General features: G+C 50.4%; 1 protein-coding gene across 11 annotated transcripts in view; it reads left to right on the forward strand.

Moving 5' to 3' along the window:
• The window catches only part of Lar (tyrosine-protein phosphatase Lar), a 204,905-nt gene that overhangs the window by 154,344 nt on the left and 30,041 nt on the right, over positions 1–20,520 (forward strand). For all 11 annotated transcript variants that reach the window (XM_086909097.1, XM_086909103.1, XM_086909096.1 and 8 more), the window contains one exon: positions 19,079–19,261. In XM_086909097.1, the coding sequence (XP_086765223.1) occupies positions 19,079–19,261 (183 nt within the window). The remainder of the gene's footprint in view (positions 1–19,078; positions 19,262–20,520) is intronic.

A 20,520-nucleotide genomic window follows, 5' to 3' on the forward strand; every position in this document is an offset into this window, starting at 1 on the left:
AGTTTCGCCTCGAGAGTTTCGCCCCCCGTCTAATTACCGTAGTACGACCGTGGCGTTTCCCTGGTTGCCCGCGTCTTCCACGCCGACCGAAGAGAGAGAGAGAGAGAGAGAGATCGGTTAAATTCGTCCGTAATAAACCGATCCTTGGCGGTTTCTTCGAAATTGCAAGAAAAGGAAGCACGGACGAAGGAAAAGAGAGAGAGAGAAAAAAAAAGTGGTGCACCGTGAGAGGAGAAACTCGAGCGTATCGCTTTCTCGCGTTCGTCGTCGTCGCCGTCGTCGCTTCCGGACGGATAACAAGTTTCCAACAAAGGTGTCGCGTTTCAATGTTGATAAAGTCGTCGTCCCCGCCACTCGGTTTCGCCTCGAAATTTTTGAAACGCGCGCGAAATACATATTAACACCCCCGGTCCGCGTATCGAGCGATGGCCGAGGATTTCCATGGCGCGAAGAGGGGGAGGGAGGGAGGGAGGGGGAAGTGGCGTGGAAGTGCGTGTTCTCGCGCTTTCGGCGCGAAACTACGCGCGGGGAAACTTTGGAATTTTATGTATGGCGTTTCGGTGTCGAAGTATGCCAACTCCATCCGTCCCTTCCTACGCTGAGAAATAGTTCCATCTTCCTGTAAACTTTCCCCTCGGTCCAATGGACTCCTCGGGTACTCCTTCGACCCTCTCCACGCGTCTATTCTATGCGCGCTGCGAGAAAGCACCTCCTCCTCCTCCTCCTCCATCTACCCGCGTCTCGCGAAAGAAACTTTGTCATCGAGAAACTCCATCGAATATTTTCCTTGCTTACACGCGATCATCGACTGCCATTTTCCACCTTATGGCACACTAATACGACGTCGATAGAAAACTTTGACGGCGTACTACCCAACCCCCCTTCCCTTCCCTTCCCTTTCCTGCATCCTCGCAACGACCAACACCTACCAAGTCTCGCAGTTTCTTCCCGAAAAAGAAAGGAGACGAAAGGAAGAAAGAAAGAAGGAAGGAAGGAAGGAAGGAAAGAAAAAAAGAGGAAACTCGCTTCAAATTCGTCGCAGTTTCTTCGCTCTTTCGCCGCAACCAGCCATCCGTTCCGTTACCTAGCTTCGGATACGCGGTGTCGAGAATTTATTTTATCGGAAATAGCGGAGATATTCGATCGACTGGTGCGTGGTCCATCGCGAGAAGAATGGAATTTTTTAGTATCGGATAACTATAATAACGAGGGGAATTCTTTCCGGGGATCATTTCGAAACGCTTTACGTTGTTTCTCTGAAAAGATTGGCCGCTTAACGCCACCCTCGGTTTCACCCTCGAGCAAGCAAAAGGAAGGAAAACGCGATTTAAACAAAAACGATTACGGACAGAATAGAGACGCGTTCCCTGTTTTTCAAAACGAAAGATTTAATTGGGAATTCGGGACGAGGAGGGAGAATCGCGGGAGAAAGAGAATTGGCAACTTTTGCTTCGCGACGAGAAAAATCCGCGGCTCGAGGGGAGGTTGTTGGAAAACGGGAATGGAAATTCAATTGTGCGATCGGCGACGAACGAACCGTGGATAGGCCACCCGATCGAAAGAAAATCACGACAAACCGATTTTCTCTCTCTCTCTCTCTCTCTCTCTCGATTTTTCGAAACGAACCAATGTCAAAATGGTGGTATTATTGGCTTATCCGACTCGGTTCCGAGTTAAGGAACAGAAGAGGAAGAAAGAGAGAGATACGCGATCGTTTCCACTCAATCGTATCTCGTGTCGAGCTTTACGTCGTAATTCAGTTTCTCGCCCAGAAACTTCGATATTATTTTCGATATCTCGGAACACAGCGGAGAGAAAAGACAAGAGGAGGGAGTGTTCGGTATAAGTGGAAAGGACATCGGTCCTAATCTTTTCTTCCCGATCGATTCGTAACATCGGCCAACCGATTTTCTTCTCTCTTTCTCCACCAGCGATTTTCTTAACGCTTGAATACCTGGAAAGTTTCTTTAATCCCCTGCACGTCCCTTTTCCTTTTCGCGACTCTTGTCACTATCCACGCGAGGCCGCGACAGGAAAACACACGAAAAATGAAGAGAGAGAGCATGATTTAGCCGAAACCAGAGATCGAACGATCGAGAATCGTTCGCGCATCCTTCGACTCGAGAGGATGAAGAAGAAGAGGAAGAGATTGGCGATAAAATCGGTGAAGACATCGGTGAGCGGACGAACGATGATAACAGCGCAACGCTTCGGTTCGAGCCGGCCTCGATTTTCCACGATCGATCCAAATTAACGCAAAATAACGCGATGTAATTTAATTATCCGGTGAACAACATGGATGCGTTATAACGCGAATGGAAGGATGAAGGATGTTCCTGCTACGAATCTCTCGTCTCGTCGTCGTTTTTTTTTTTTTTTTTCCTCCCTCTCCTATCTCGATATTACGCGTGCTCGACGCCATTTTCCAGCTCGATTGGAAATCGGTTGGAAAGGACCGGCATACCCTCCCTCTCTCCCCCCCGTCTTACCGAGATTCCCACACCATACCCCCCCCCCCCCCGTTCGTGTTTCGCGAACGGATTTTCGAACGAGGACGTATTTCCATCATCCGGACAAATATCGTTACGTATCGTCGAAACGAATCGTCGATCTCGCCCCGCCGATATATACGCGGCGTCGATATGCATTCCGTATTTAATCTCTTGGTAATTTCGTTAAACAAACACACCGCGCGGCGGCGGATTCGCTAAAATTATTTTGCACGCGCTCACGCGCGATTAAAAAATTGCATTTCTCTTCGCCCGGTGTATAACCCCCTCCCCCCCCCCCCCCGGTGTCCGACCACCGACCCTATTATTGTAATGGAAAAATCATTCCCCCGACAGAGACCGCGCCCTGGGCGAAATTCTCGTTGCATCCTTTTGTTCGCAAACAATCTCGCGTAATGGAATCTTGGCGGGACGCGGTATCCAGCACGGTTAACGGTGTATAATTATTTCGTCGTTGCTCGTCAAACAATTATCGAGTACACCGTTTGTTCAATACCTTTCGTCGAATCGCGATTGATTTTTACGCGATCGTTTTCGATATCGCCGCCTCCATCGTCGTCGTCGTCGTCGTCGTCGGATCGATGGAAATGAAATCCGGCCGATAAAGGAAGGGCGAAAGACTGGTTCTTACCTCTTGACACTCGACCTCGCTATTACGAAGCGAGGTAATAGCCTTTATAATCGGAAATTTTCTCCGGCGAGAAGGGTGCGCGCAGAAAGAGAATCGAAACCTTCCCCACGGGATTACTCGGATCGCCTCGAACAGACATCCGCCCGTTAAATGGTTCTCGATATCGACGTTGCAACAACATCGGATCGAGCAACTCGGTTTCCACACGGAACGGGAGAGAGAACTGTTGGTTTCGAGAAAACCGAGGGAATCGTCGCGATCGATCTTCTTCCTCCTCGTTGCTACGAGATGGTATCTTATATCTACGCGCCTACGCCGAAATTTCGAAAACGAAAAGCAAGGGAGAAAAGGGGGGCAAAAAAAAAAAAAGAAGGGAGGGGAAAAGGAAAAAGAAGCTAGGTCCAATTAACTACCGTCAGATTTATCTTGACTAATGCGCGACACAGCCTCGGCGGCGGTGGTGGTGGTTTGGCGCTGGTTATATCCCGGCTAGTTTTATGACGCGACTCTCCGCGACCAGACCGCTTGTACGCGCATTATTTATGATTACAAGTTCCTCCCGCTCCCGTTTTCCCGCTCTTTTTCTCCGCGAACTGACCTCCGGGAAACCCGACTTCTTCCCCCCCTCCCCCCCCCCCTCCCCCTCGTCGGCGGCCCTCGCGGATTTATTCCGAAACCAGGGAGCGGATAAAAGAATTTTTCCTCGTTGGCGAACGCGGTTTTAAATTAAATTCCAATACGATTATTAATTACGAAGTAACTGGAGCGAGAAGCTTCTCCTTCTCCTCCTTCCCTCCCTCCCCCCCCCCTCCCCCGGTAAGTACGTTGGAATCAAAGTTGCTTTCGTGGAGCATCGAGGAAAGGAGAAATAATAATTAGTCGGATAATTAGGCGAGCCCTGATCCTGGGGCTCGCGTCATTAAACGATTCCGTATTCGGCTGCAACGATCTTGCGATGCGCTCTTGTTCCCGTTTATCTCGTTTCTTTTTTTTTTTTTTTTTCTCTCGAATATCCCTTCGAGGAAATTTCGGAGAGGAAGGGAAAAAGGGAGAAGACGTCTGATTGTCCGTTTCGAGGATGGGAATGGGGCGGAGGCGGGGTGGGATTGAAACAAATTCGATGAAAAGTCTTCTGGGCAGCGATGATTAACGGTGGAAGAAAGGAGAAAAGAAACGATTCGCGAAAATATAGAACGGGTGGGGGGAGGAGAAACTTTGATCCAACGTTATTACCTTCTCGAGGTATAAAAGTTTCGTTTTTTAACCGGTGGGAAGACAGAGAAGGGACCAAGGTATTCTTGGCTGTTCGCGAATCGAGATCTTCCTCGTATCGATATCTATACGCGATCTCGGATGGAACGCGGCGTCAATTTTGAGAAACGCTTTCTTCTTCGTTTCACCGTGGTCGCCTCCGGCCATTCGACGACCTCCGATTTTTCCGTCGAATCGCACCCGAGAAATTTCATCCGTCTCGGTCGTTAAACGCAGAGGTTATCGAGATATTCTTCTTACGCGCGTGACCTGTCGATCGATCGATCGATCGATCGATCGTATATATGGATACCGTCTAATCGAAGCGGCGAAACGAAAACTGGGGATAAATGATTTACGTACTCGATGATAATAATTATAAACTGATTAACGCGACGAGCCAAATAATGAATTATCGCGTTATAGCATAACGGAGGCCGATTTCGACGCGTTTTAATCCGATTGCACCAATACGATTACAATTTTAATCGAATTAATTCGCTACGTAATAAAGCCATTCACGTAGCGAGAAATATCGAGCGAAAAGAAGGAAAAAAGTAGAGTGGGAGGGAAGGTGAGAGAGAGAGAGAGGGTGAGGCAGAGAGGAGGGAAGAAAAGCGAAGGGAATGGAAAGAGGTACGTACGCGAATGCGCGAGATGCGGTTTCCGCGTTACACGGCCGCCGAGCGAAACCGTTACGAGATTACAGGCTGCTCCGACAGAGTTCTCGCGATTTCGAGACGGTTATTTGGCCACGTAATCTGCGAAAGTGCCGACGTTGGTTGGAATTTTCCGACAAGAGGGACGGACCGTGGCGGGATAAAGAGCGGGAAGCAAAGGGGATGAGAGAAAGGGGGGTGGGAGGGGCGAAGGTTGGCCGGGGGGGGGGGGGGGGGAAGGGGATACAACGCACAGGAGAATGTGGAAGGAGGCAGAGGAAACGATGGTAACGGTAATTATTTTCCTTTCTCGGCCCGTAACTGCTCGACCCACGGCAGGTAACGGCGTTCGAGCACTGCGCTTTTCGCGGATTAATTAAATCGTTGGCTGAACGTTCGCCGAACAAATATCTACCCTCTCTCTTCCCCTCCCCTTGCCGCGAGCGGGGAGAGACCCATCAACGAAAACGGCGAAATAGAAAACAAATTCGACCACCGAGCTTGAAGAAGAACTTTCGAGACGAGAGAATTTCTCCGTTCTCCCGATCGATTCCGTACACTCGCCCCATATTATATTCCATATTTTCGTACGCGTCTTTCGCCGTAAATTCTCATTCTCTCCCCGTGATTTATCCCGCCGAAGGAAACCAGAGGGAGGGGGATATCGAAAGCAGGAGGGATTAAAAAAAAAAAAACGAAAAGAAAAAAAAAAAAGAAGCGAGGAGAGAAGCGATTAGCGGTCGAGGTGTAAACGGTGTGTTCGGTCGTGGAATGGTTGGCGGTCGAATTGGGGGTTGCGTCACATTAACGTCCGCGAAACGACAAACTTGGCGAGCGTACCGTTGCTGGACTGGAATAGCAATCGGAGATCTTTGAGATAACGATGGGGGCGGAGGGGAAGGGGGAAGGCGTCGGTATCCCACCACCATCGTCGTCCTCGTTGTCGTCGTCGTCGTCGTCGTCGTCGTCGTCGTCGTCACCACGGAATTCTCATACCCGCGAACAGTGGAGGAGGACACGTACGGGAAATGACTATGCGCGCGCGCGTTCTGAGAAATCGCTAATGGAAATTGTACCTCTATCCAGTAACTCGTCGGTGAAATCCCGTGGGACGTAACTGCTCGCAAGATTCCTATTTCCGGGAACAACCGAGGCGCATCCCTTCGCTTCCAAGTAATTCGAAAACCCGCTCTAAATAAAACCGATCGCGTAACCCGAACGATGATAATTCCTTCGAATCATTCTCGCCTTTAACGAAAAATCCATCGAGTGTTTCCATGTTTCCTATCCCCTTCCGTTCCCTTCCGACTCCCTTCCGATTCCGTTTCGCCCGCCAATTTCCTATTTCGAGAATTCGATTCTTTCCGTTCCTTCGTCTCGCGCGCGCGGGGAATCGAGAGGAAGAAGATCGTGCCACGAAAAACGATAGAAACGCGACGAGAGAGAGAGAGAGAGAGAGAGAGAAAGGGATCGAAGGGATGGTTGGCAGGGGTTGGTCGCGCGTGAGTAGGCTGGTTGAAAGCTGATCGAGTAGTAGAGCGTGGTCGAGCGTAAACGTTGATAGACGCGAAGGGTTGCGCGATCGCGTGTACGCGGCGAAGGAAACGCGCGCGCGCGCGCGTGTGTGTGTGTGCGTGCGTGCGCGAACGGGGGAACGGTAGTAGGAGCGGAGGTCTTGGATCGATCGGCCATTCGTATGGTAATGTAAGCGAGTACTAGCGGGCCGAGCTTGTGCACCCGAAGACCCTGGTGTCCGTTAACCAACGTTGTCGAAGAGGCGAAAAGGGAGAGGCGGAGATCCTCTCTCCGCTCCGTTGGCCGTCCGATCCGGGGGAAGGAAGCTGGTAGGTAGGAAGATGGAAACGATACGATCTATAGCGGTTCCCCGATTTTGGCCGGGATAAATCGGAGGGAGGAGGATCGAAGCGGCACGCGTTCCGCTTAAACGTTCTCTCCTCTCGTCGCGTAACTCCCTTCGGGCTGTCGCAACGGGCTGATCGATCCAACCTTACCCCGCGTATCATAACGCAAGCCTCTCGCGTTTACGAGCAAAACTTTGCCTCGTGGCAGCCTGGAAGCTGGAAGGAGCGAGAGAGCGAGTTGACCGACGGGGAGAACGGGGACGGAGTTCCTTATCGGGGATGGGAGGGAGGGAGGTACATTGTAGGGAAAGCAACCGACGCTGGAATCAAGTTATCGCGGCAAAGTGCACGGTAACGCGGTTATCCTTGGCAAAGCGGCCCTCTCCGCTTCGTCCCCCTCGCTCACTCTCTCTCTCTCTCTCTCTCTCTCTCTCTCTCTCTCTCTCTCTCTCTCTATCCGCGATCCGATCCGCGAGCTTTCGGACGAGTTTTTGAGTTCCTGATCGATCCGAAATATTTGTAAACTTGCTTTCGAAGAAAGAGGCGCGGATTATACGATAACGCGGTAAGTAGCGGCTCGTCTCGACCTCTCCTCGTCACGAGCTTTCCTACCTTGCTCGCCGGCCCGATGAAAGATTCATGGCGTCGGCCTCTTAATTTAACTTTCCGATTCGTGGCTGGCAAAGCATACATTCACCACTCGCGTGCCGAAAAATCAGCATCGACCCGCTCGCTTCCTGCCCCCTTCCCTCCCCCTGCTAAATCACTATTATTTTTTCGAGGTTCGGGTTAAAAATTTCCCTCTTCCCGACCTGCCCCCCCCTCGATCGACGCTCGAGATTAGAAAATCTGCGGTAATTAACTCGTAGAGGGTGGAGCGGCAAAAGCGAAGACGCGAGAAGTACTCGCGCGCATATTTCTTCGCCCTGATTACGAAGAGTGAAAACTTCTTCGCGTCGCTGGCAAAGTTTTCCTCTCTTTCTCTCTTCCCCTCCCCCTCCTGTTATCAAGATTCGCAACCTACGGAATTACCGGTTTCATTAATTACGTTCGTTCGTTCGTTCGTTGAACCGAACCGGTCATTCCGAATCATTCTCTCCTCGGTGAATTTCGAATTTTCTCGGATCGTTGTTGGGTTAAATCATCGGTGGCAAATTTCGCGCGATTCTCCCCCGTGAGAAGAGGGAGGGAGGGAGGGAGAGGAGGAGGAGGAGGCGAGAAGAAGAAGGAGGCGAAGCCGAGAGAATTTTGAGAAACAATCTCTACCAATTTCACCGGGAAATCTGATTACACGCCGCTTCGCCCGCTCGTAAACTGGATACGTAAAATTAATTATCGCGTCGCTGCCAAGGCGTTCGTTGCTACCCTTCTTCTCTGCTACCCGCAACACCCCGACCGAGGGGGAAAAGAGAAGAGAAGGAACCGTGGTGAGAAAAGGGGATCGATCGATCGATCGATCGATGGCGTTTTTTCGCGAGGAAGGAGGGAGAAGGGGAAGGGAGAGAAGAATGGAATCAGGTGTTGGAGGGGCAACATTCGGGGATAAACGGATGATGGATTTTGAAATTCGTGGTGGAAACGATCGAAGCGAAGTAGTAAACGCGGTTTATGGACAGCCGTTCGTTATTCAAGCGGCCGATATAACGCGTCGTACCTCGTCGTCCCTGGGATATAATCTAAAATTCGTTCGTGGCACAATTTCAACATCGCGGACCGCGATCGATATTAAAGTCCATTAAACCGGTAACCCGCGCTAACGGGTTTCAGTCGCCGTGTCTGACCCGTACGCGGGTTGTTCCACTCCACGGCCCCGCTCCACCGGAGGTATTAAGTAGTAATCTCCACCCATGATCGGACTGCGTTCTGCCGTCCGATAAAAACGACTGGGGTGGGGAAAAAAAAAGAAAAAAAAAAACGATCCAACGGTGGAGAAGAGAGAGAGAGAGAGAGTTTCGCGTTTGCTTTCCTCCATTACCAACCGCTTCTCCACCTATCGACCAAATTTAATACATTTATGCCGACCAATTGCGCCCATTTTCCCCGATTTCGTCCAACGAGAACAATTTCGATCGGCCGAAGAAAGAAAGCGAGGGAGGAATTCGTCCTCGTCTTATTTCTCCAATTTTCGAGTTTTCGTCGTTTTATGAGGGAAGCGATATAAATTTGCGAGGCATTCGCGGCGAGAGAGAGAAAGAGAGAGGGGAGATGGGAAACTTGGAGCACTCGAGTCGAGGTGGAAAGGGCAAAAAGCGAATTAAAAGAGAGAGAGAGAGGGTTGCCGTGGCCGGTGGTGGTTCCGCCAATCGCTTTAAAAGGATCGCCGTTTCACACGGTCCCGTAACGATCGTTAAAACGGAATCGACGGCGATTCGCTTTTAACCCGCACCCCCTTTGCTTGCCACCAACTCCGTCCGACTCGGTCGCCAAAACAGCGACAGTGAATAATTTCCCATCGACTCGTTTCGCACCGCGACGTAACGAAACGCGCGCGAGACTCTCTTCCTTCGGAATTCGAGGGTGGGGAAAAAAGAGAAAAAAAGAGAAACGGACCGAAAAGAGAGAGGAGAGAGAGAGAGAGGAGAGAGAAACGCGAGGAATCGATCGCGTATCATCGGTTGCTTTGGTTTTAACGAAGAAACAAATCATCCTACGAGCTCCGATTCCCTCCCTCACCCCCTCCTCCTCTCTCTTTTATTGTCCGTGTTGTCGGCGTTGTCGGCGATGAGAGGAGCGCGCGCGATGCCCTTTTCACGCTCTCTCGGCTCGCTCCACTTTTTCTACCGCCTTTTTTCCGTTCTACCTCTCCCTCTCGTGACTCCGCCTCCTCCTCTTCCTCCATCGTCCTTACAGCGACACAAAAGCCTTCGAAAAATATGTCAGGTCGAACAAAACGAGGCGGACTACGGTGCGGCGTAGAGCACATCGAGAACGAGCGGCCGTAAAGGGGTGGGGAGGAGTGGAAAGGGGAGGAGGTAGAGGTCGCAGGACGATGAAAAGAAAGATGGAACCGGACATTTTCTACGAACCGTGAGGAGGACGGACATCCGGGTGTAGGAAGTACAAATAAACATCCTTTTCCCTTCGTACCCTCGACTATATCGAACCATCGTCCGAAGTAGTTTCGGCGTTACTCGTTTTCTTTCCTTACCCTTCACGACCGCGGCCTTATGTTCTTCCCGTAAATTCCCTTCTCTTCTCTCTCTCTCTCTCTCTCTCTCTCTCTCCGATTCGGTTCTCTCCGCCTACTACACCTTCGCCTTCGTTTTCGCCTTCGCCTTCGTCTCTTTGTATCGTCGAATCGACGACCCGACACTCGCTCGTTAAGGATACGCGTTCTCGGGATCGGGGAAATTCTATCGTATCGAAAAACGAAATTACACGGTCACGGCTCTCCTTTGCGACCACCACCACGGAGAATGTATACAGCGATCCGATCCTTGGCGAATTTCAACCTCGGTCTGTTTCCTCGGGCGAGTTATTTCCCTTTCCCTTCTTTTCTCTCTCTCTCTCTCTCTCTCTCTCTCTCTCTCCTGTATACATGTATATACATATATATATGTTTTCCCTCTCCCTTCTTTTTTTTCTTCCCTTTTACACGAAAACTCGTCGCGTCGCGTTGGAAAACAAAATCGATATAACGTGTAAAAACAAGGCAAAAATGTCAGGTGACGCAAACAAGGCTGCCCTCGTCCTCCCTGCAAAATGGCCTGCTCGATACACCCCCGTGCCGTGCTTTAATTCGTGGAGAGTTTTCTCTAAGCTTTACAGCCGCGAGAAAGAAGCAGCGACAGCACGATTTTCATGAATAATAAAAAGGACCGAGTGCTCGAGAGCTGGCCGCCTCCTTCTCCTCCCCGCCGATCTCTATCCATCCTTTCTCCGAGAGGAAGGGACAATGTTTTTTCATTCTTCCCTCGAAATATGCTGCCTTCGGTGTTCTCCCCTCACCAAACCAAGAGGGATTCCCCTCCGGGTAACCGCCGAGACATCGATGCCATTTCCATCCCCCACCTTTCCTCGCGGACTTACCTTTGCCCTTACCTCCACCCTCCACCAATTTCTTTCCTCGAATTGGAAGAGCGAGCAAGGAAGTCCGTCGAATTATCGCCTCGTTAACAGTTTTTCCAGAGATTCCAGAGATCGAGTCGGGTCGTTAAATCGCTTTACGCGCGACCAAAGTTGCCGCGAACCGATTATACATATATATATATATATATATACACCCTCGTTTCGTAACGATTTTGGAAAGTCCGAAACGAGCCGAGGCAACGCGAACGATCGAGCTTATTACGAGCTTCCGTCTTAACGAGCCCCGATTGACCGTCCACGCGAAAGAAACCTCTCCTCTTCCTTCGTCCCTTGCCCATTTCCCCCTCCCCCGGTTTTTCAACTTTTTCCCCGGCAATTTCGGGCGGAAACCCGATTCCCGAGATTAACGAAGTCGGGTTTAATCGACCACCTCCACCTCCACTCGTCCACCCGTGTTTTCCCGCGCAACGCGGCAAACCTCGGCTCGCGAATATTCCGACGCGTATTCTCCACGCGTCCATTTTCCCTACCGCGCTCTCCTCCTCGACTTGTCTTTTTTTCTCTCTCTCTCTCTCCTTTTTCTTTTTCCTCGGCTGCCTTTTTCCCGCCGCTTTCTCCCGCTCGTGCCGCTCCCCCTCCCCCTCCCCTCCTTTCACCGACGCGTCTCAGACATTAGCCGGCATTCTCCGCCGCATCCCCTTTTCCTTCCTACCTTCCCGATGCCCTGAGCAAGCTTTTGTTGAGCTTTTGATGGAGAGATTCCGAGCTTTGCCACGCTTGTCTGAGGCTTCCTTCTCCCCCGTACTTTTTCTCTCTCTCTCTCCCATCTTTCACCACAGGCGACGGCCCCAATAATTCCTCCCCTCCCCCTCATCGAGAGGCTCACGGCTATTCCCGGCAACTTATTATCAAAAGGTAAGAAATCGCGTTCTACCGACCTTTATTATTATATATATATATATATCCATCCAGCCTTGCTTTCACGGACGATAAACGATAAACGAAACGGTTTTGGATGAAAATATCCTCCATTCGATTCGAATCGAACGGAAAGAAAGAGAGGGAGGAAGGAAGGAAGGAAGGAAGGAAGGAAATAAGTAGGGGGGGGAAAGCGCGAGAAAGCGTGGCGCGGAAGTGAAGAGCGAGATCTCTTCTCGGTACACGGTATCCGGGAGCAATTTCAACCCATCCACGCTCTCTCGTATTCACGCGGCTAAATTTTTGTTTCCGTTAGGTAAATGAAACGCTAAAAACGGTCGAATGTCCGGGGTCGCTGGGGAAGAAGGGAAAGAAAAAGGAAGGGGGGAAGGAAGATAAAACCATTTCTGGGAAGCTGGCTTCTTATGAATTACTTAAGAATACCGAGCCCCGCGCCGTTGAATCGACGTATTTACTACGTCGAGGCGCTGCCTCCTTTTCTGAAAGCATTTCCCCGGAGGAAAATGTTCCGACGCGTCGTTAACGTCTCTCTCGTCTTTTCGTTCTAATCGCCCTGTTAATATAAAACTTTCGATTCATCGGCTCGATCTCGAGAAGCGATTTCTCTCCTCGAGAACGAGATTTTTTTTTTTTTTTCCTTTCGAGGAAATGGGAGGGAAAAGAGAGAGAGAGAGGAGGAAAAACGATCGACGAACACGCACGCAATCGCGGGAAAAGAGTCGAATCGCGATGTTGAATTATACGCAGCCCAAGTTGGTAATGGTTACCTCCTCCTTTCTCCTCCTCCTCCTCCTCCTCCTCTCCCCTGCTCCCGTGGCCCCCATCTATTCGAGGTTAATTCAGCGAGAAATACCGGATGTCCATTAGCCGACGAGTCCGTTTCACCTACGATCGCCAAAATCAAACTCTGTCGGTTATCTACGCACTCACCGACGCGCAAACTCTCCCGCTATTTCGACGAGCCACAATTTTCCCTCGTAAATCTCGATACGACTAACTCGTTTGACATTTTCTCTAATGCATCCTATTAATTAGCTAATGGACCGAGCTACGATACATCCCACGTAACTGCCCAGTTTTCCATATTTGTTATTCTCGATACCGGACGAGAAATACAAATTTCGATCCGATTTTTTCGATCGACGGGGATCGATAGCGGGTATAAAATATAGAGGGGGTTTTCGTTGGGTGGAGAAAGGGGGGGGGGGAGAAAAAAGGAAAAAGAACTCGATCGAATTGGAAGAACAGCATTATAGGAGGATCGTTATACGGAATCGCCTGAATCTCATACCGTTATTCATCGGCCGAAAATTGAACGCCTCGGTTACGAATCGGTTGCAGCGGACGAGGAGGAGGAGGAGGATGCCTTTGCCTGCGACCAGCATCGCCATCGACGCTCTTACCATCGACGCTCCTGTTGTTGTTTTACCTCCGCTTGTTTCTCCATCAAATTATCGCGAGCAAATGCGAGGATCGTCCTCCTCTGCGCGGAGCTTGCACGACGCCGCTCTCGATATCGCCTCGAGCCACGATGAAAATTTACGTTCCACCCTGTTCGTCGCAAACAATCGAGAAATCGATCGAAGAAAAACAACCTGCGAAAACATCGTACCACCGTGAAATTCGCCTAATTGCCAGTCACCGAGACGGAAACGCCGATACCTTTTTTTCTCTCTCTCTCTCTCTCTCTCTCCTCTCCTTTCCCGCGCCTATATAATGAAACTCTATATTCCTCCTCTCCCATTCGATTACCTCGAATATCAACGTACGAGGTTTTGCACTTTAATCACCGATGTTCCCTTCTCTGCCCCCATCTCTATTTACCTCTCGCCATCGATAACGCGAATTTCCCGTCACTTTCCCCTTCTCGCTCGGCAAATTCCTCCTCCCTTTCCGCCAAATTCATTCCGCGCCTCTATCGTACGCCCGCTACCGCTTTTTCTCCATTCGATAATCACTCTTTGCGATTTCGTCGCGTGGTTGCGCTCAAAAAAAAAAAAAAAAAAGGAAGGAAAAGTGGAAAACGAGAAATGGAAGCACGGGGAGAGATGATGGCTCGGATTGGCGTGCGAGAGGAAACGTCGAAACGCAAACACGAACCGTTACCGACTCCTCCCGTTCGTTTGCAAATCGTTATACCATCTTTCCGCGCGCCCATTTTCCTCGAGATTTTTCCCCTCCGGTAGGAATCGAATTCTTCGTACGCGAGAAGAAACGGAGAGAAAGACGGAGAAAAGCGTCGTTTTTCTTTTTTTTTTTTTTTTTTTTCCTCCCCTCCTCCCTGGAAAGCGAACGAACCGCTTGCAAGTGGATCGCGTCCGTTTTATTCTCGTAGCGCGTTCGAAAGTATGCCGATAGCCGTCCTGTATTAACGTCGAGTAATACGTCCTACTCCGATTCGAATTGCGGGCGAGGGGAGGGGGTGTGGTGTTGCGTGGCAGCGACCTTCTCGAAGCATCGGCGAAATAATTGATCGATGGAAATGCCGCGCGTCCCTGAAAAGCGGCCGCGATTGAAATGGAAAAAACATCGGTAAACTTTGAGTTTCCGATCAGCCGGGTGTTCGTCCTTCCCTTCCCATTCCCTCCCCCCCCCTCCTCCTCCCCCCTCCCCTGCCTCGATATCAATTCTCCACCGATAAATTTCCCCGTGCACTTTATATTCACGATATTGTAATCGGATGAATAAATTCAACCTCTGCCATAAATCGTTCCATCAAACATGCATAAAGGTACGGTTTCGATTAATTGATAAGAACGAGGTAAGAGTGCTCTATCGAGCCTCGATTGCGAAATGAAAAGCTCCAACAGACAGACTCGTGTCCTTTCTTCTCTCTCTCTCTCCTTCTCCATTTTTCTTTGGTGGTTAATGACCATCCCGTCCCCACCTGACCGATGAATCCGCGATTCCGTTCCTTCCTAACGACGAGCGTAACGCGAGTAGAATTAATCGTGAGAGATGAAAAGACGATTTAGGATGGGTTCTCCTCTCCTCTCCTCTCCTCTCCTCTTCTCTCGTCTCCTCGCCGAGACGAGACGAGACGAGTTTGATCTTCGGGGTCTAATCCCAGGTAGAGTCGGTACTCGAAACGAAGCCACTCGATGCAAGACCTCGTTAAGACGAGGTGGCACGAGTTTCATTGTTGGGGGGGGGGGGAGATGGGTAGAGACGAGATGTTGCGAGATCGCCTCCCGTTCGTATCGCGCGGCAATCTGCCGCTCTACCTAACCTTGTCCCAACTTTTATCCTCTCGCGTTAACCTCGTTTCTCGACACTTTGGCGATTCGTCTTCCCTTCGCGTTCGCGGCGAGACTCGCGGAAAAAGAGATTCCGCCGTACACTACTGTACTCGTTAATTAAAACTCTGCCAAAGTTGGAACATCGCGGCAACCTTTAACGAGAGATCGAACCTGCAACAAAAATCGAACTCCCCTCCTCTCCTCACCATTACCTCTCACCTTACCCTTACGTAAACTTGGAAGAAGAAAAGAAGAAAACGAGAGGGAGAGAGGAAGAAGCGATCCTTCTTCCTCTCCGATCTCTCCGTGATGTAACGTTAATTTCTCGATCTCTCCATTCCCTCCCCGACGCATCCTTCCTCCCTTTCAACGTTGAAATTTAAGAAAAACTCCGCCAGACCGGTTGGTTGCAAAGGAAAACACAGTTTTTTAACGGCTCGTCCTCGTCTTTCTTCTCCTCGCCCGAATTTAATTTTCCAATTTCACCGATCGACCTCGTTTCTTATTCTCCGTTCTCCGCCGATTTACGCGCCTCGTCCCTTCCCCACGGAAGGAGAGAGAGAGAGAGAGAGAGAGAGAGAGAGAGAGAGAGAGAGAGAGAGCACTTTTTCCGCGGACCCAGTCAATTTCCCTCGCAGATCGATTTCTCTCGAAATGGCGTAAGGCAGTGTCCTGTACACGTACCGCTATTAGACACACACACACACACACACACACACACGTGCGCGCGCTCGGACATATAATGGATATGTTCGGAACGGAAGAAGCACGGTTCCGACGGCAGCTGCGCGTCGTTTCCGCGTGCCGATTGAATTATGAAAAACGGTTTTGCCAGGGACTTTTATGGGGAGGAATTTTGACCAGTGTAGTTTATCGCCTCCTTCCTTATCGAGTTTCCCTCCCCGACGAATTAATTCCTGTTTCCGCCTCGTCAGCCGATCGCAAATTTTCTTCGATCCTTCCTTGAAAAAAAGAGAGGAAAAAAGAAGAAAGAAATGCCGATTTAATTTCTTCCAGCTTGTTGTAACGCTGTCTCGAGTTAAAAAAGAAAGGAGCGTAGGGTAATTACGCTCGATTCGAAAGGAATATCCGCTTTCGAATTCCCCCTTCCCTCTCATCCGTCCATATCCCTTGGATGCGAATCCGTCCCCGAGACTTTGAAATTTTCGAGACGTTTCCCTCCTTCGTTTACTTTCCCTCGACGACCACGACGACGACGACGTTTTCCTCGACGTAGATATTCCCGAACGAAAGTTTTCAAGTGTTTCGGAACAGTGGAGTGGTCCGGGTCGGTCGTTCGCAGGGGGGGGGGACTCTCCGCAGGGAATGAAAGTTGAAATCCGGTCGGAGGGATGAGAAAGCAAAAGAGGGAGGGAAGGGAAAGAAGGAAATTGGCCGAATGACCGAATCTTTTTCGTTCCTTCTTTTTTCGACCGAAGTAGACCGGACGAGTGGCAGGGAAGGAGGGAAGGAAGGGCTTTGTTCGACTTTGCGCCTCGTGGAAAATCGGGGCGACGATTTATCGAAAGCGCGAAAATACTTTGATCGCGCGGAGTGACGGGTCGAAGCCAGATTGTCGCGCTTCTCCGCCTCGATAAGCTCTCGCGGGGATAAGCTTCTTTCGTGGTGATAAACTTTCGTCCCCTTCTTTCCATCCCCGAGGCAAACTTGCCCGGCGAATATTCGACCGCGAGATACATCGAACCGATTCGATATTCGAGGGGGAAAAGCAGACACGGAATTTTTGCTTACGTTTTATTTCTTCTTCTTCTTCCTCTTTTTTCTCGCTCGATCCGTAAACGTCATTTGAGGCGCGAGATTTCTTAAATCAAGGATGGCTCGTCGTTATTATTTCGGAGTATCGCGTCACAGGATTCGCGGGAGACGAGAAGGAGTGGCTCGCTTCGGATCCGTTCCACCTCGAATCCCGATCCGCCTCGATCCGAGATTAGGATTTTCGAAATCTCGTTTCCCGTTAGATGGATCGAGAGCATCAACCTGTTGCTTATTACCAACCTAACCTCCATAGGTTATCGATAAGATGGCGATTTATTCGGTAATCGGCGAGGAGAAAAGCTTTGCTCTCTTCCTCTCTCTCTCCCCTATATCCATTCAGCAAGGTTCGTCCTTATCCAAAGCGAGAGTAAACGGATCGAGGTCTTCCCCTCGATTTCGACGTATCCAACGATTTCGAACGGGAAAGAGTGAACGCGATTTTTATCGGTTCGTTCGTATCCTTTTTTGCCGTTGGGTCGAAGGCAATCGGCGAGCGAGAGACAATGGAGTTAGCGAGAAAAGGGGTTCTCTTCCGGGTGGTTGTCGCGCAACGATGGCGCGGCAGTTTGCCGGGGAAAGGTTTGGCGACGAGGCAGAAGAAGGGAGGGTTTGTCGCGAACAGAAAGCGAGGGACACGGAGGGGGAGGGTTGGGTAGGGCGATTTCCATTGTCGACCGTGAACACAACGCTCACGGCCGCCGATATAATTGGCGCCGCCGCAGCCGCCCTCTCGGATAACTCGAACGATAACGAGGACAAAAGAAACCGCGCGCCGGTGAAGAAAACAATGGTCGGAAGATCCGTTGAAAGTACCGTTGAAGAACGAGGAGCCGAGCTCTTGGATCTGACAGAATTCAACCGACTTTCCGGCTTATCCGTCAACCGACTCCCTTCCGGATATCGGACCACCATTCTCGCGCCTTAATTGTACTCGTTAAGCTCGATCCCCTCTCGACCATCTCCTTCGATGATCTTTACTACCGCTTTTTTTTGCTTTTCAACCGTTTTTTAATTCTTCCTTTCCCGAATATTCGACGGATCTTTACTCTCCCTCTCCTCCTCCCCCAATCTCTTCGATTCGTAACCTGTTTACAAAGTTCGAGGAGAGGAACTCGACGATTGCCCCTTTCAACGGATCGTAAAAGAACGATTTATCGATTTATTTCGGCGTATAGCGGCAGTCGTCGATAATTGCAGTTTCATCGCGATCCTCGCCAACTTTTCACCAACCGTTTCATAATTCTCCATCGCGAGAACTCCAACGAGTTCCCTTCCCTCCCTCTCGACACCGATATAATACACCTTGTCGAAAGTGAAACGAGGATCCGTAGTAATTACGATCCGACGACTCGAAAGATCGAGGCTCGTCGACGAGAATGTTAGAGATTCGCGCGAAAAATAGGACGCATTTTTAATTAATAGCAGGAGGGGAGGAGGGGGGGGGGAGGGCGTAATTATCGGCGAATTTCTAATTAAAGAAAAAGGAGAGAGAGAAAAATTGCGGAGGAGCGGTATCGAATCTCGAGAATCAAGGCTACGCCAACTCGATACGACGCGGTCGTATCGCTCGTAATTACGAGAAGTATCCTCGTCTCGAGGACATCCGGGGAAACACGTTCGAATTCTTCTTTCGAATTCGCGGAGGCCGAGGCGAAGAACAAGAAAAAGAGGAGGAAGAAGAAGAAGAAGAAGAAGAGGGGAAAAAAGCTTTCGTTCAACGGCCGATTTCATCTCTCCGGCGCGGAGAGAACCGCTAATAAATCGATCGATCGGACCGGTTCTCGAACATTTCAGAAATTTCGAAGCGACCAGTTCCTTCCTTGCTAAACCGTTTTACCAACTTTTTCCGCTATATTGAATTCTGATTCTATTCTCGAACACTCGGGGAAACACCCGATACCGCTCGCATCTTCTCTCCTCTCCAAGACGACCACGAGCCCTCTGTTCTCTCTCTCTCTCTCTCTCCCTCTCCCTCTCCCAGTATCGAGAGATAGAAGAAATGGGAACAGGATATCCCCTCGCAGCCTCCAATAGTCCTTTTCCTAACTTTCGATCCCGCGGGACGGGATACCCTGTGTCTAGGATCGGAAGAGGATTCTTCTTTTAAACCGATCCTTCCCCATAACCGACAACCGATGGATACTTACGATAAACCAACCTGTCGTTCCGTTGATTGTTTCAGCCGAGAAATTGCCAAACGGTTTCCCGTTGATATCTCAAGCGCCAACGACCAAGGTGGTCGAGATGGGTCACAACGCGGTGCTGCTGTGCACGGCCGTCGGTTCACCGCCTCCGATCATATCTTGGGTCAGGGATATGCTGCCGATCGACACCACCAATCCACGCTACACCGTTCTGGACACAGGTAAGTGCGAGACCTACTCTTTCCAGGCCGTTGGAAATTCGATCGATCGAATTCGCGATCTACAGGTTAGAGGATAGGGAGGAGGTTGGCGGCGGTGCGTGTCATATCTGGTCGAGTGCGTAAGTCAGTGTCAACCGGCGGTAGCGTTGATCGAGTGGTCACGCGATACCGGAACATCCAGGGCATCCATCTCGTTTTCCCGAGCACCTGCTCCGCTCGCTCTGCCGCGCCAGATTATATCCGTCGTTGGCGATTTTCGATCGATCTCGTATCCGGCTCGTCGGATCGATAATTCGCCTGAATAAAATATCCTTCGTCCCTCGATCCGATCGACGACGAAACGACGACGACGACGACGACGACGACGGAAAAATCGTGGAAGAAAAAGATTCGCGAATGGATACAATTGGCGGTAATTGGCGCAAACGAACGGGCGAGCAAGTTTCGAAGTACGGCGTATACGATCGAGCTACTATTGTTCCGTTAACGCGCGTATTATCGTATCATCGTTATTTTCCCGTGGTACAGCGAGGTACGCGTGTGTTTTTTCGTTCTTCACTTTGTTTTTATCGCGATGGCGGTATCATTATCGAACGGCACGTCACGTAATACCGGCGTGCACTTGCCCGACTATCTTTACGACGGCCGGAGCAGTTTGCCGCGACGTGAAAAGTATACGTTAGACGCGGGAAAGGCGGCTCGCATACAAGCCGGTATCGTGTAGGTGCACGCGTTATGCATATATCCGCGCCTCTCCCCTTCCCTCGCACGCGTTTCCATAAAATTGCCAACCCGACCCGACACCGCCGCGCACTTCTCGATTTTCGCGCCCCGATCGCGAATTAAACGCCAAATTTATTCCAACCCGTCCGTCCTCGCGATTCGCGGCGCATACGTATGCGTGGCACGTATAAACGGGAATATCGCGTGCATCCTCCTCGGTTCGGATGCGGAGATTCGATCGGATGCGACTTCCTTCGATCGATGCGAAGAAACGAAGGAAGGGGAAGAAGAGAATTAAACTCCAAGTCGCGTCGGTCACTCGATCGGTCGTTAACGTACCCTCCCTTAACGTCATTCGCGTGTCTTCCAACTCCTCCGTCAATATCGTTAGAAGCCATCGCGCCATACACCGTCTCTCCGCTCCTCTTCCTCCTCCTCCTCCTCCCATAAGGGGATATATGGCTTAATGTATCGCAAAAAGTAGACGACGAAGAGGTGGGGAGGGCAATGTGCTTACCGGCGTGTTCCTTCGCCGA

This window comes from Apis florea, unplaced genomic scaffold (assembly GCF_048593485.1).
Source record: "Apis florea isolate Af1SG1 unplaced genomic scaffold, ASM4859348v1 contig_3081_pilon, whole genome shotgun sequence".
NCBI lineage: Eukaryota > Metazoa > Arthropoda > Insecta > Hymenoptera > Apidae > Apis > Apis florea.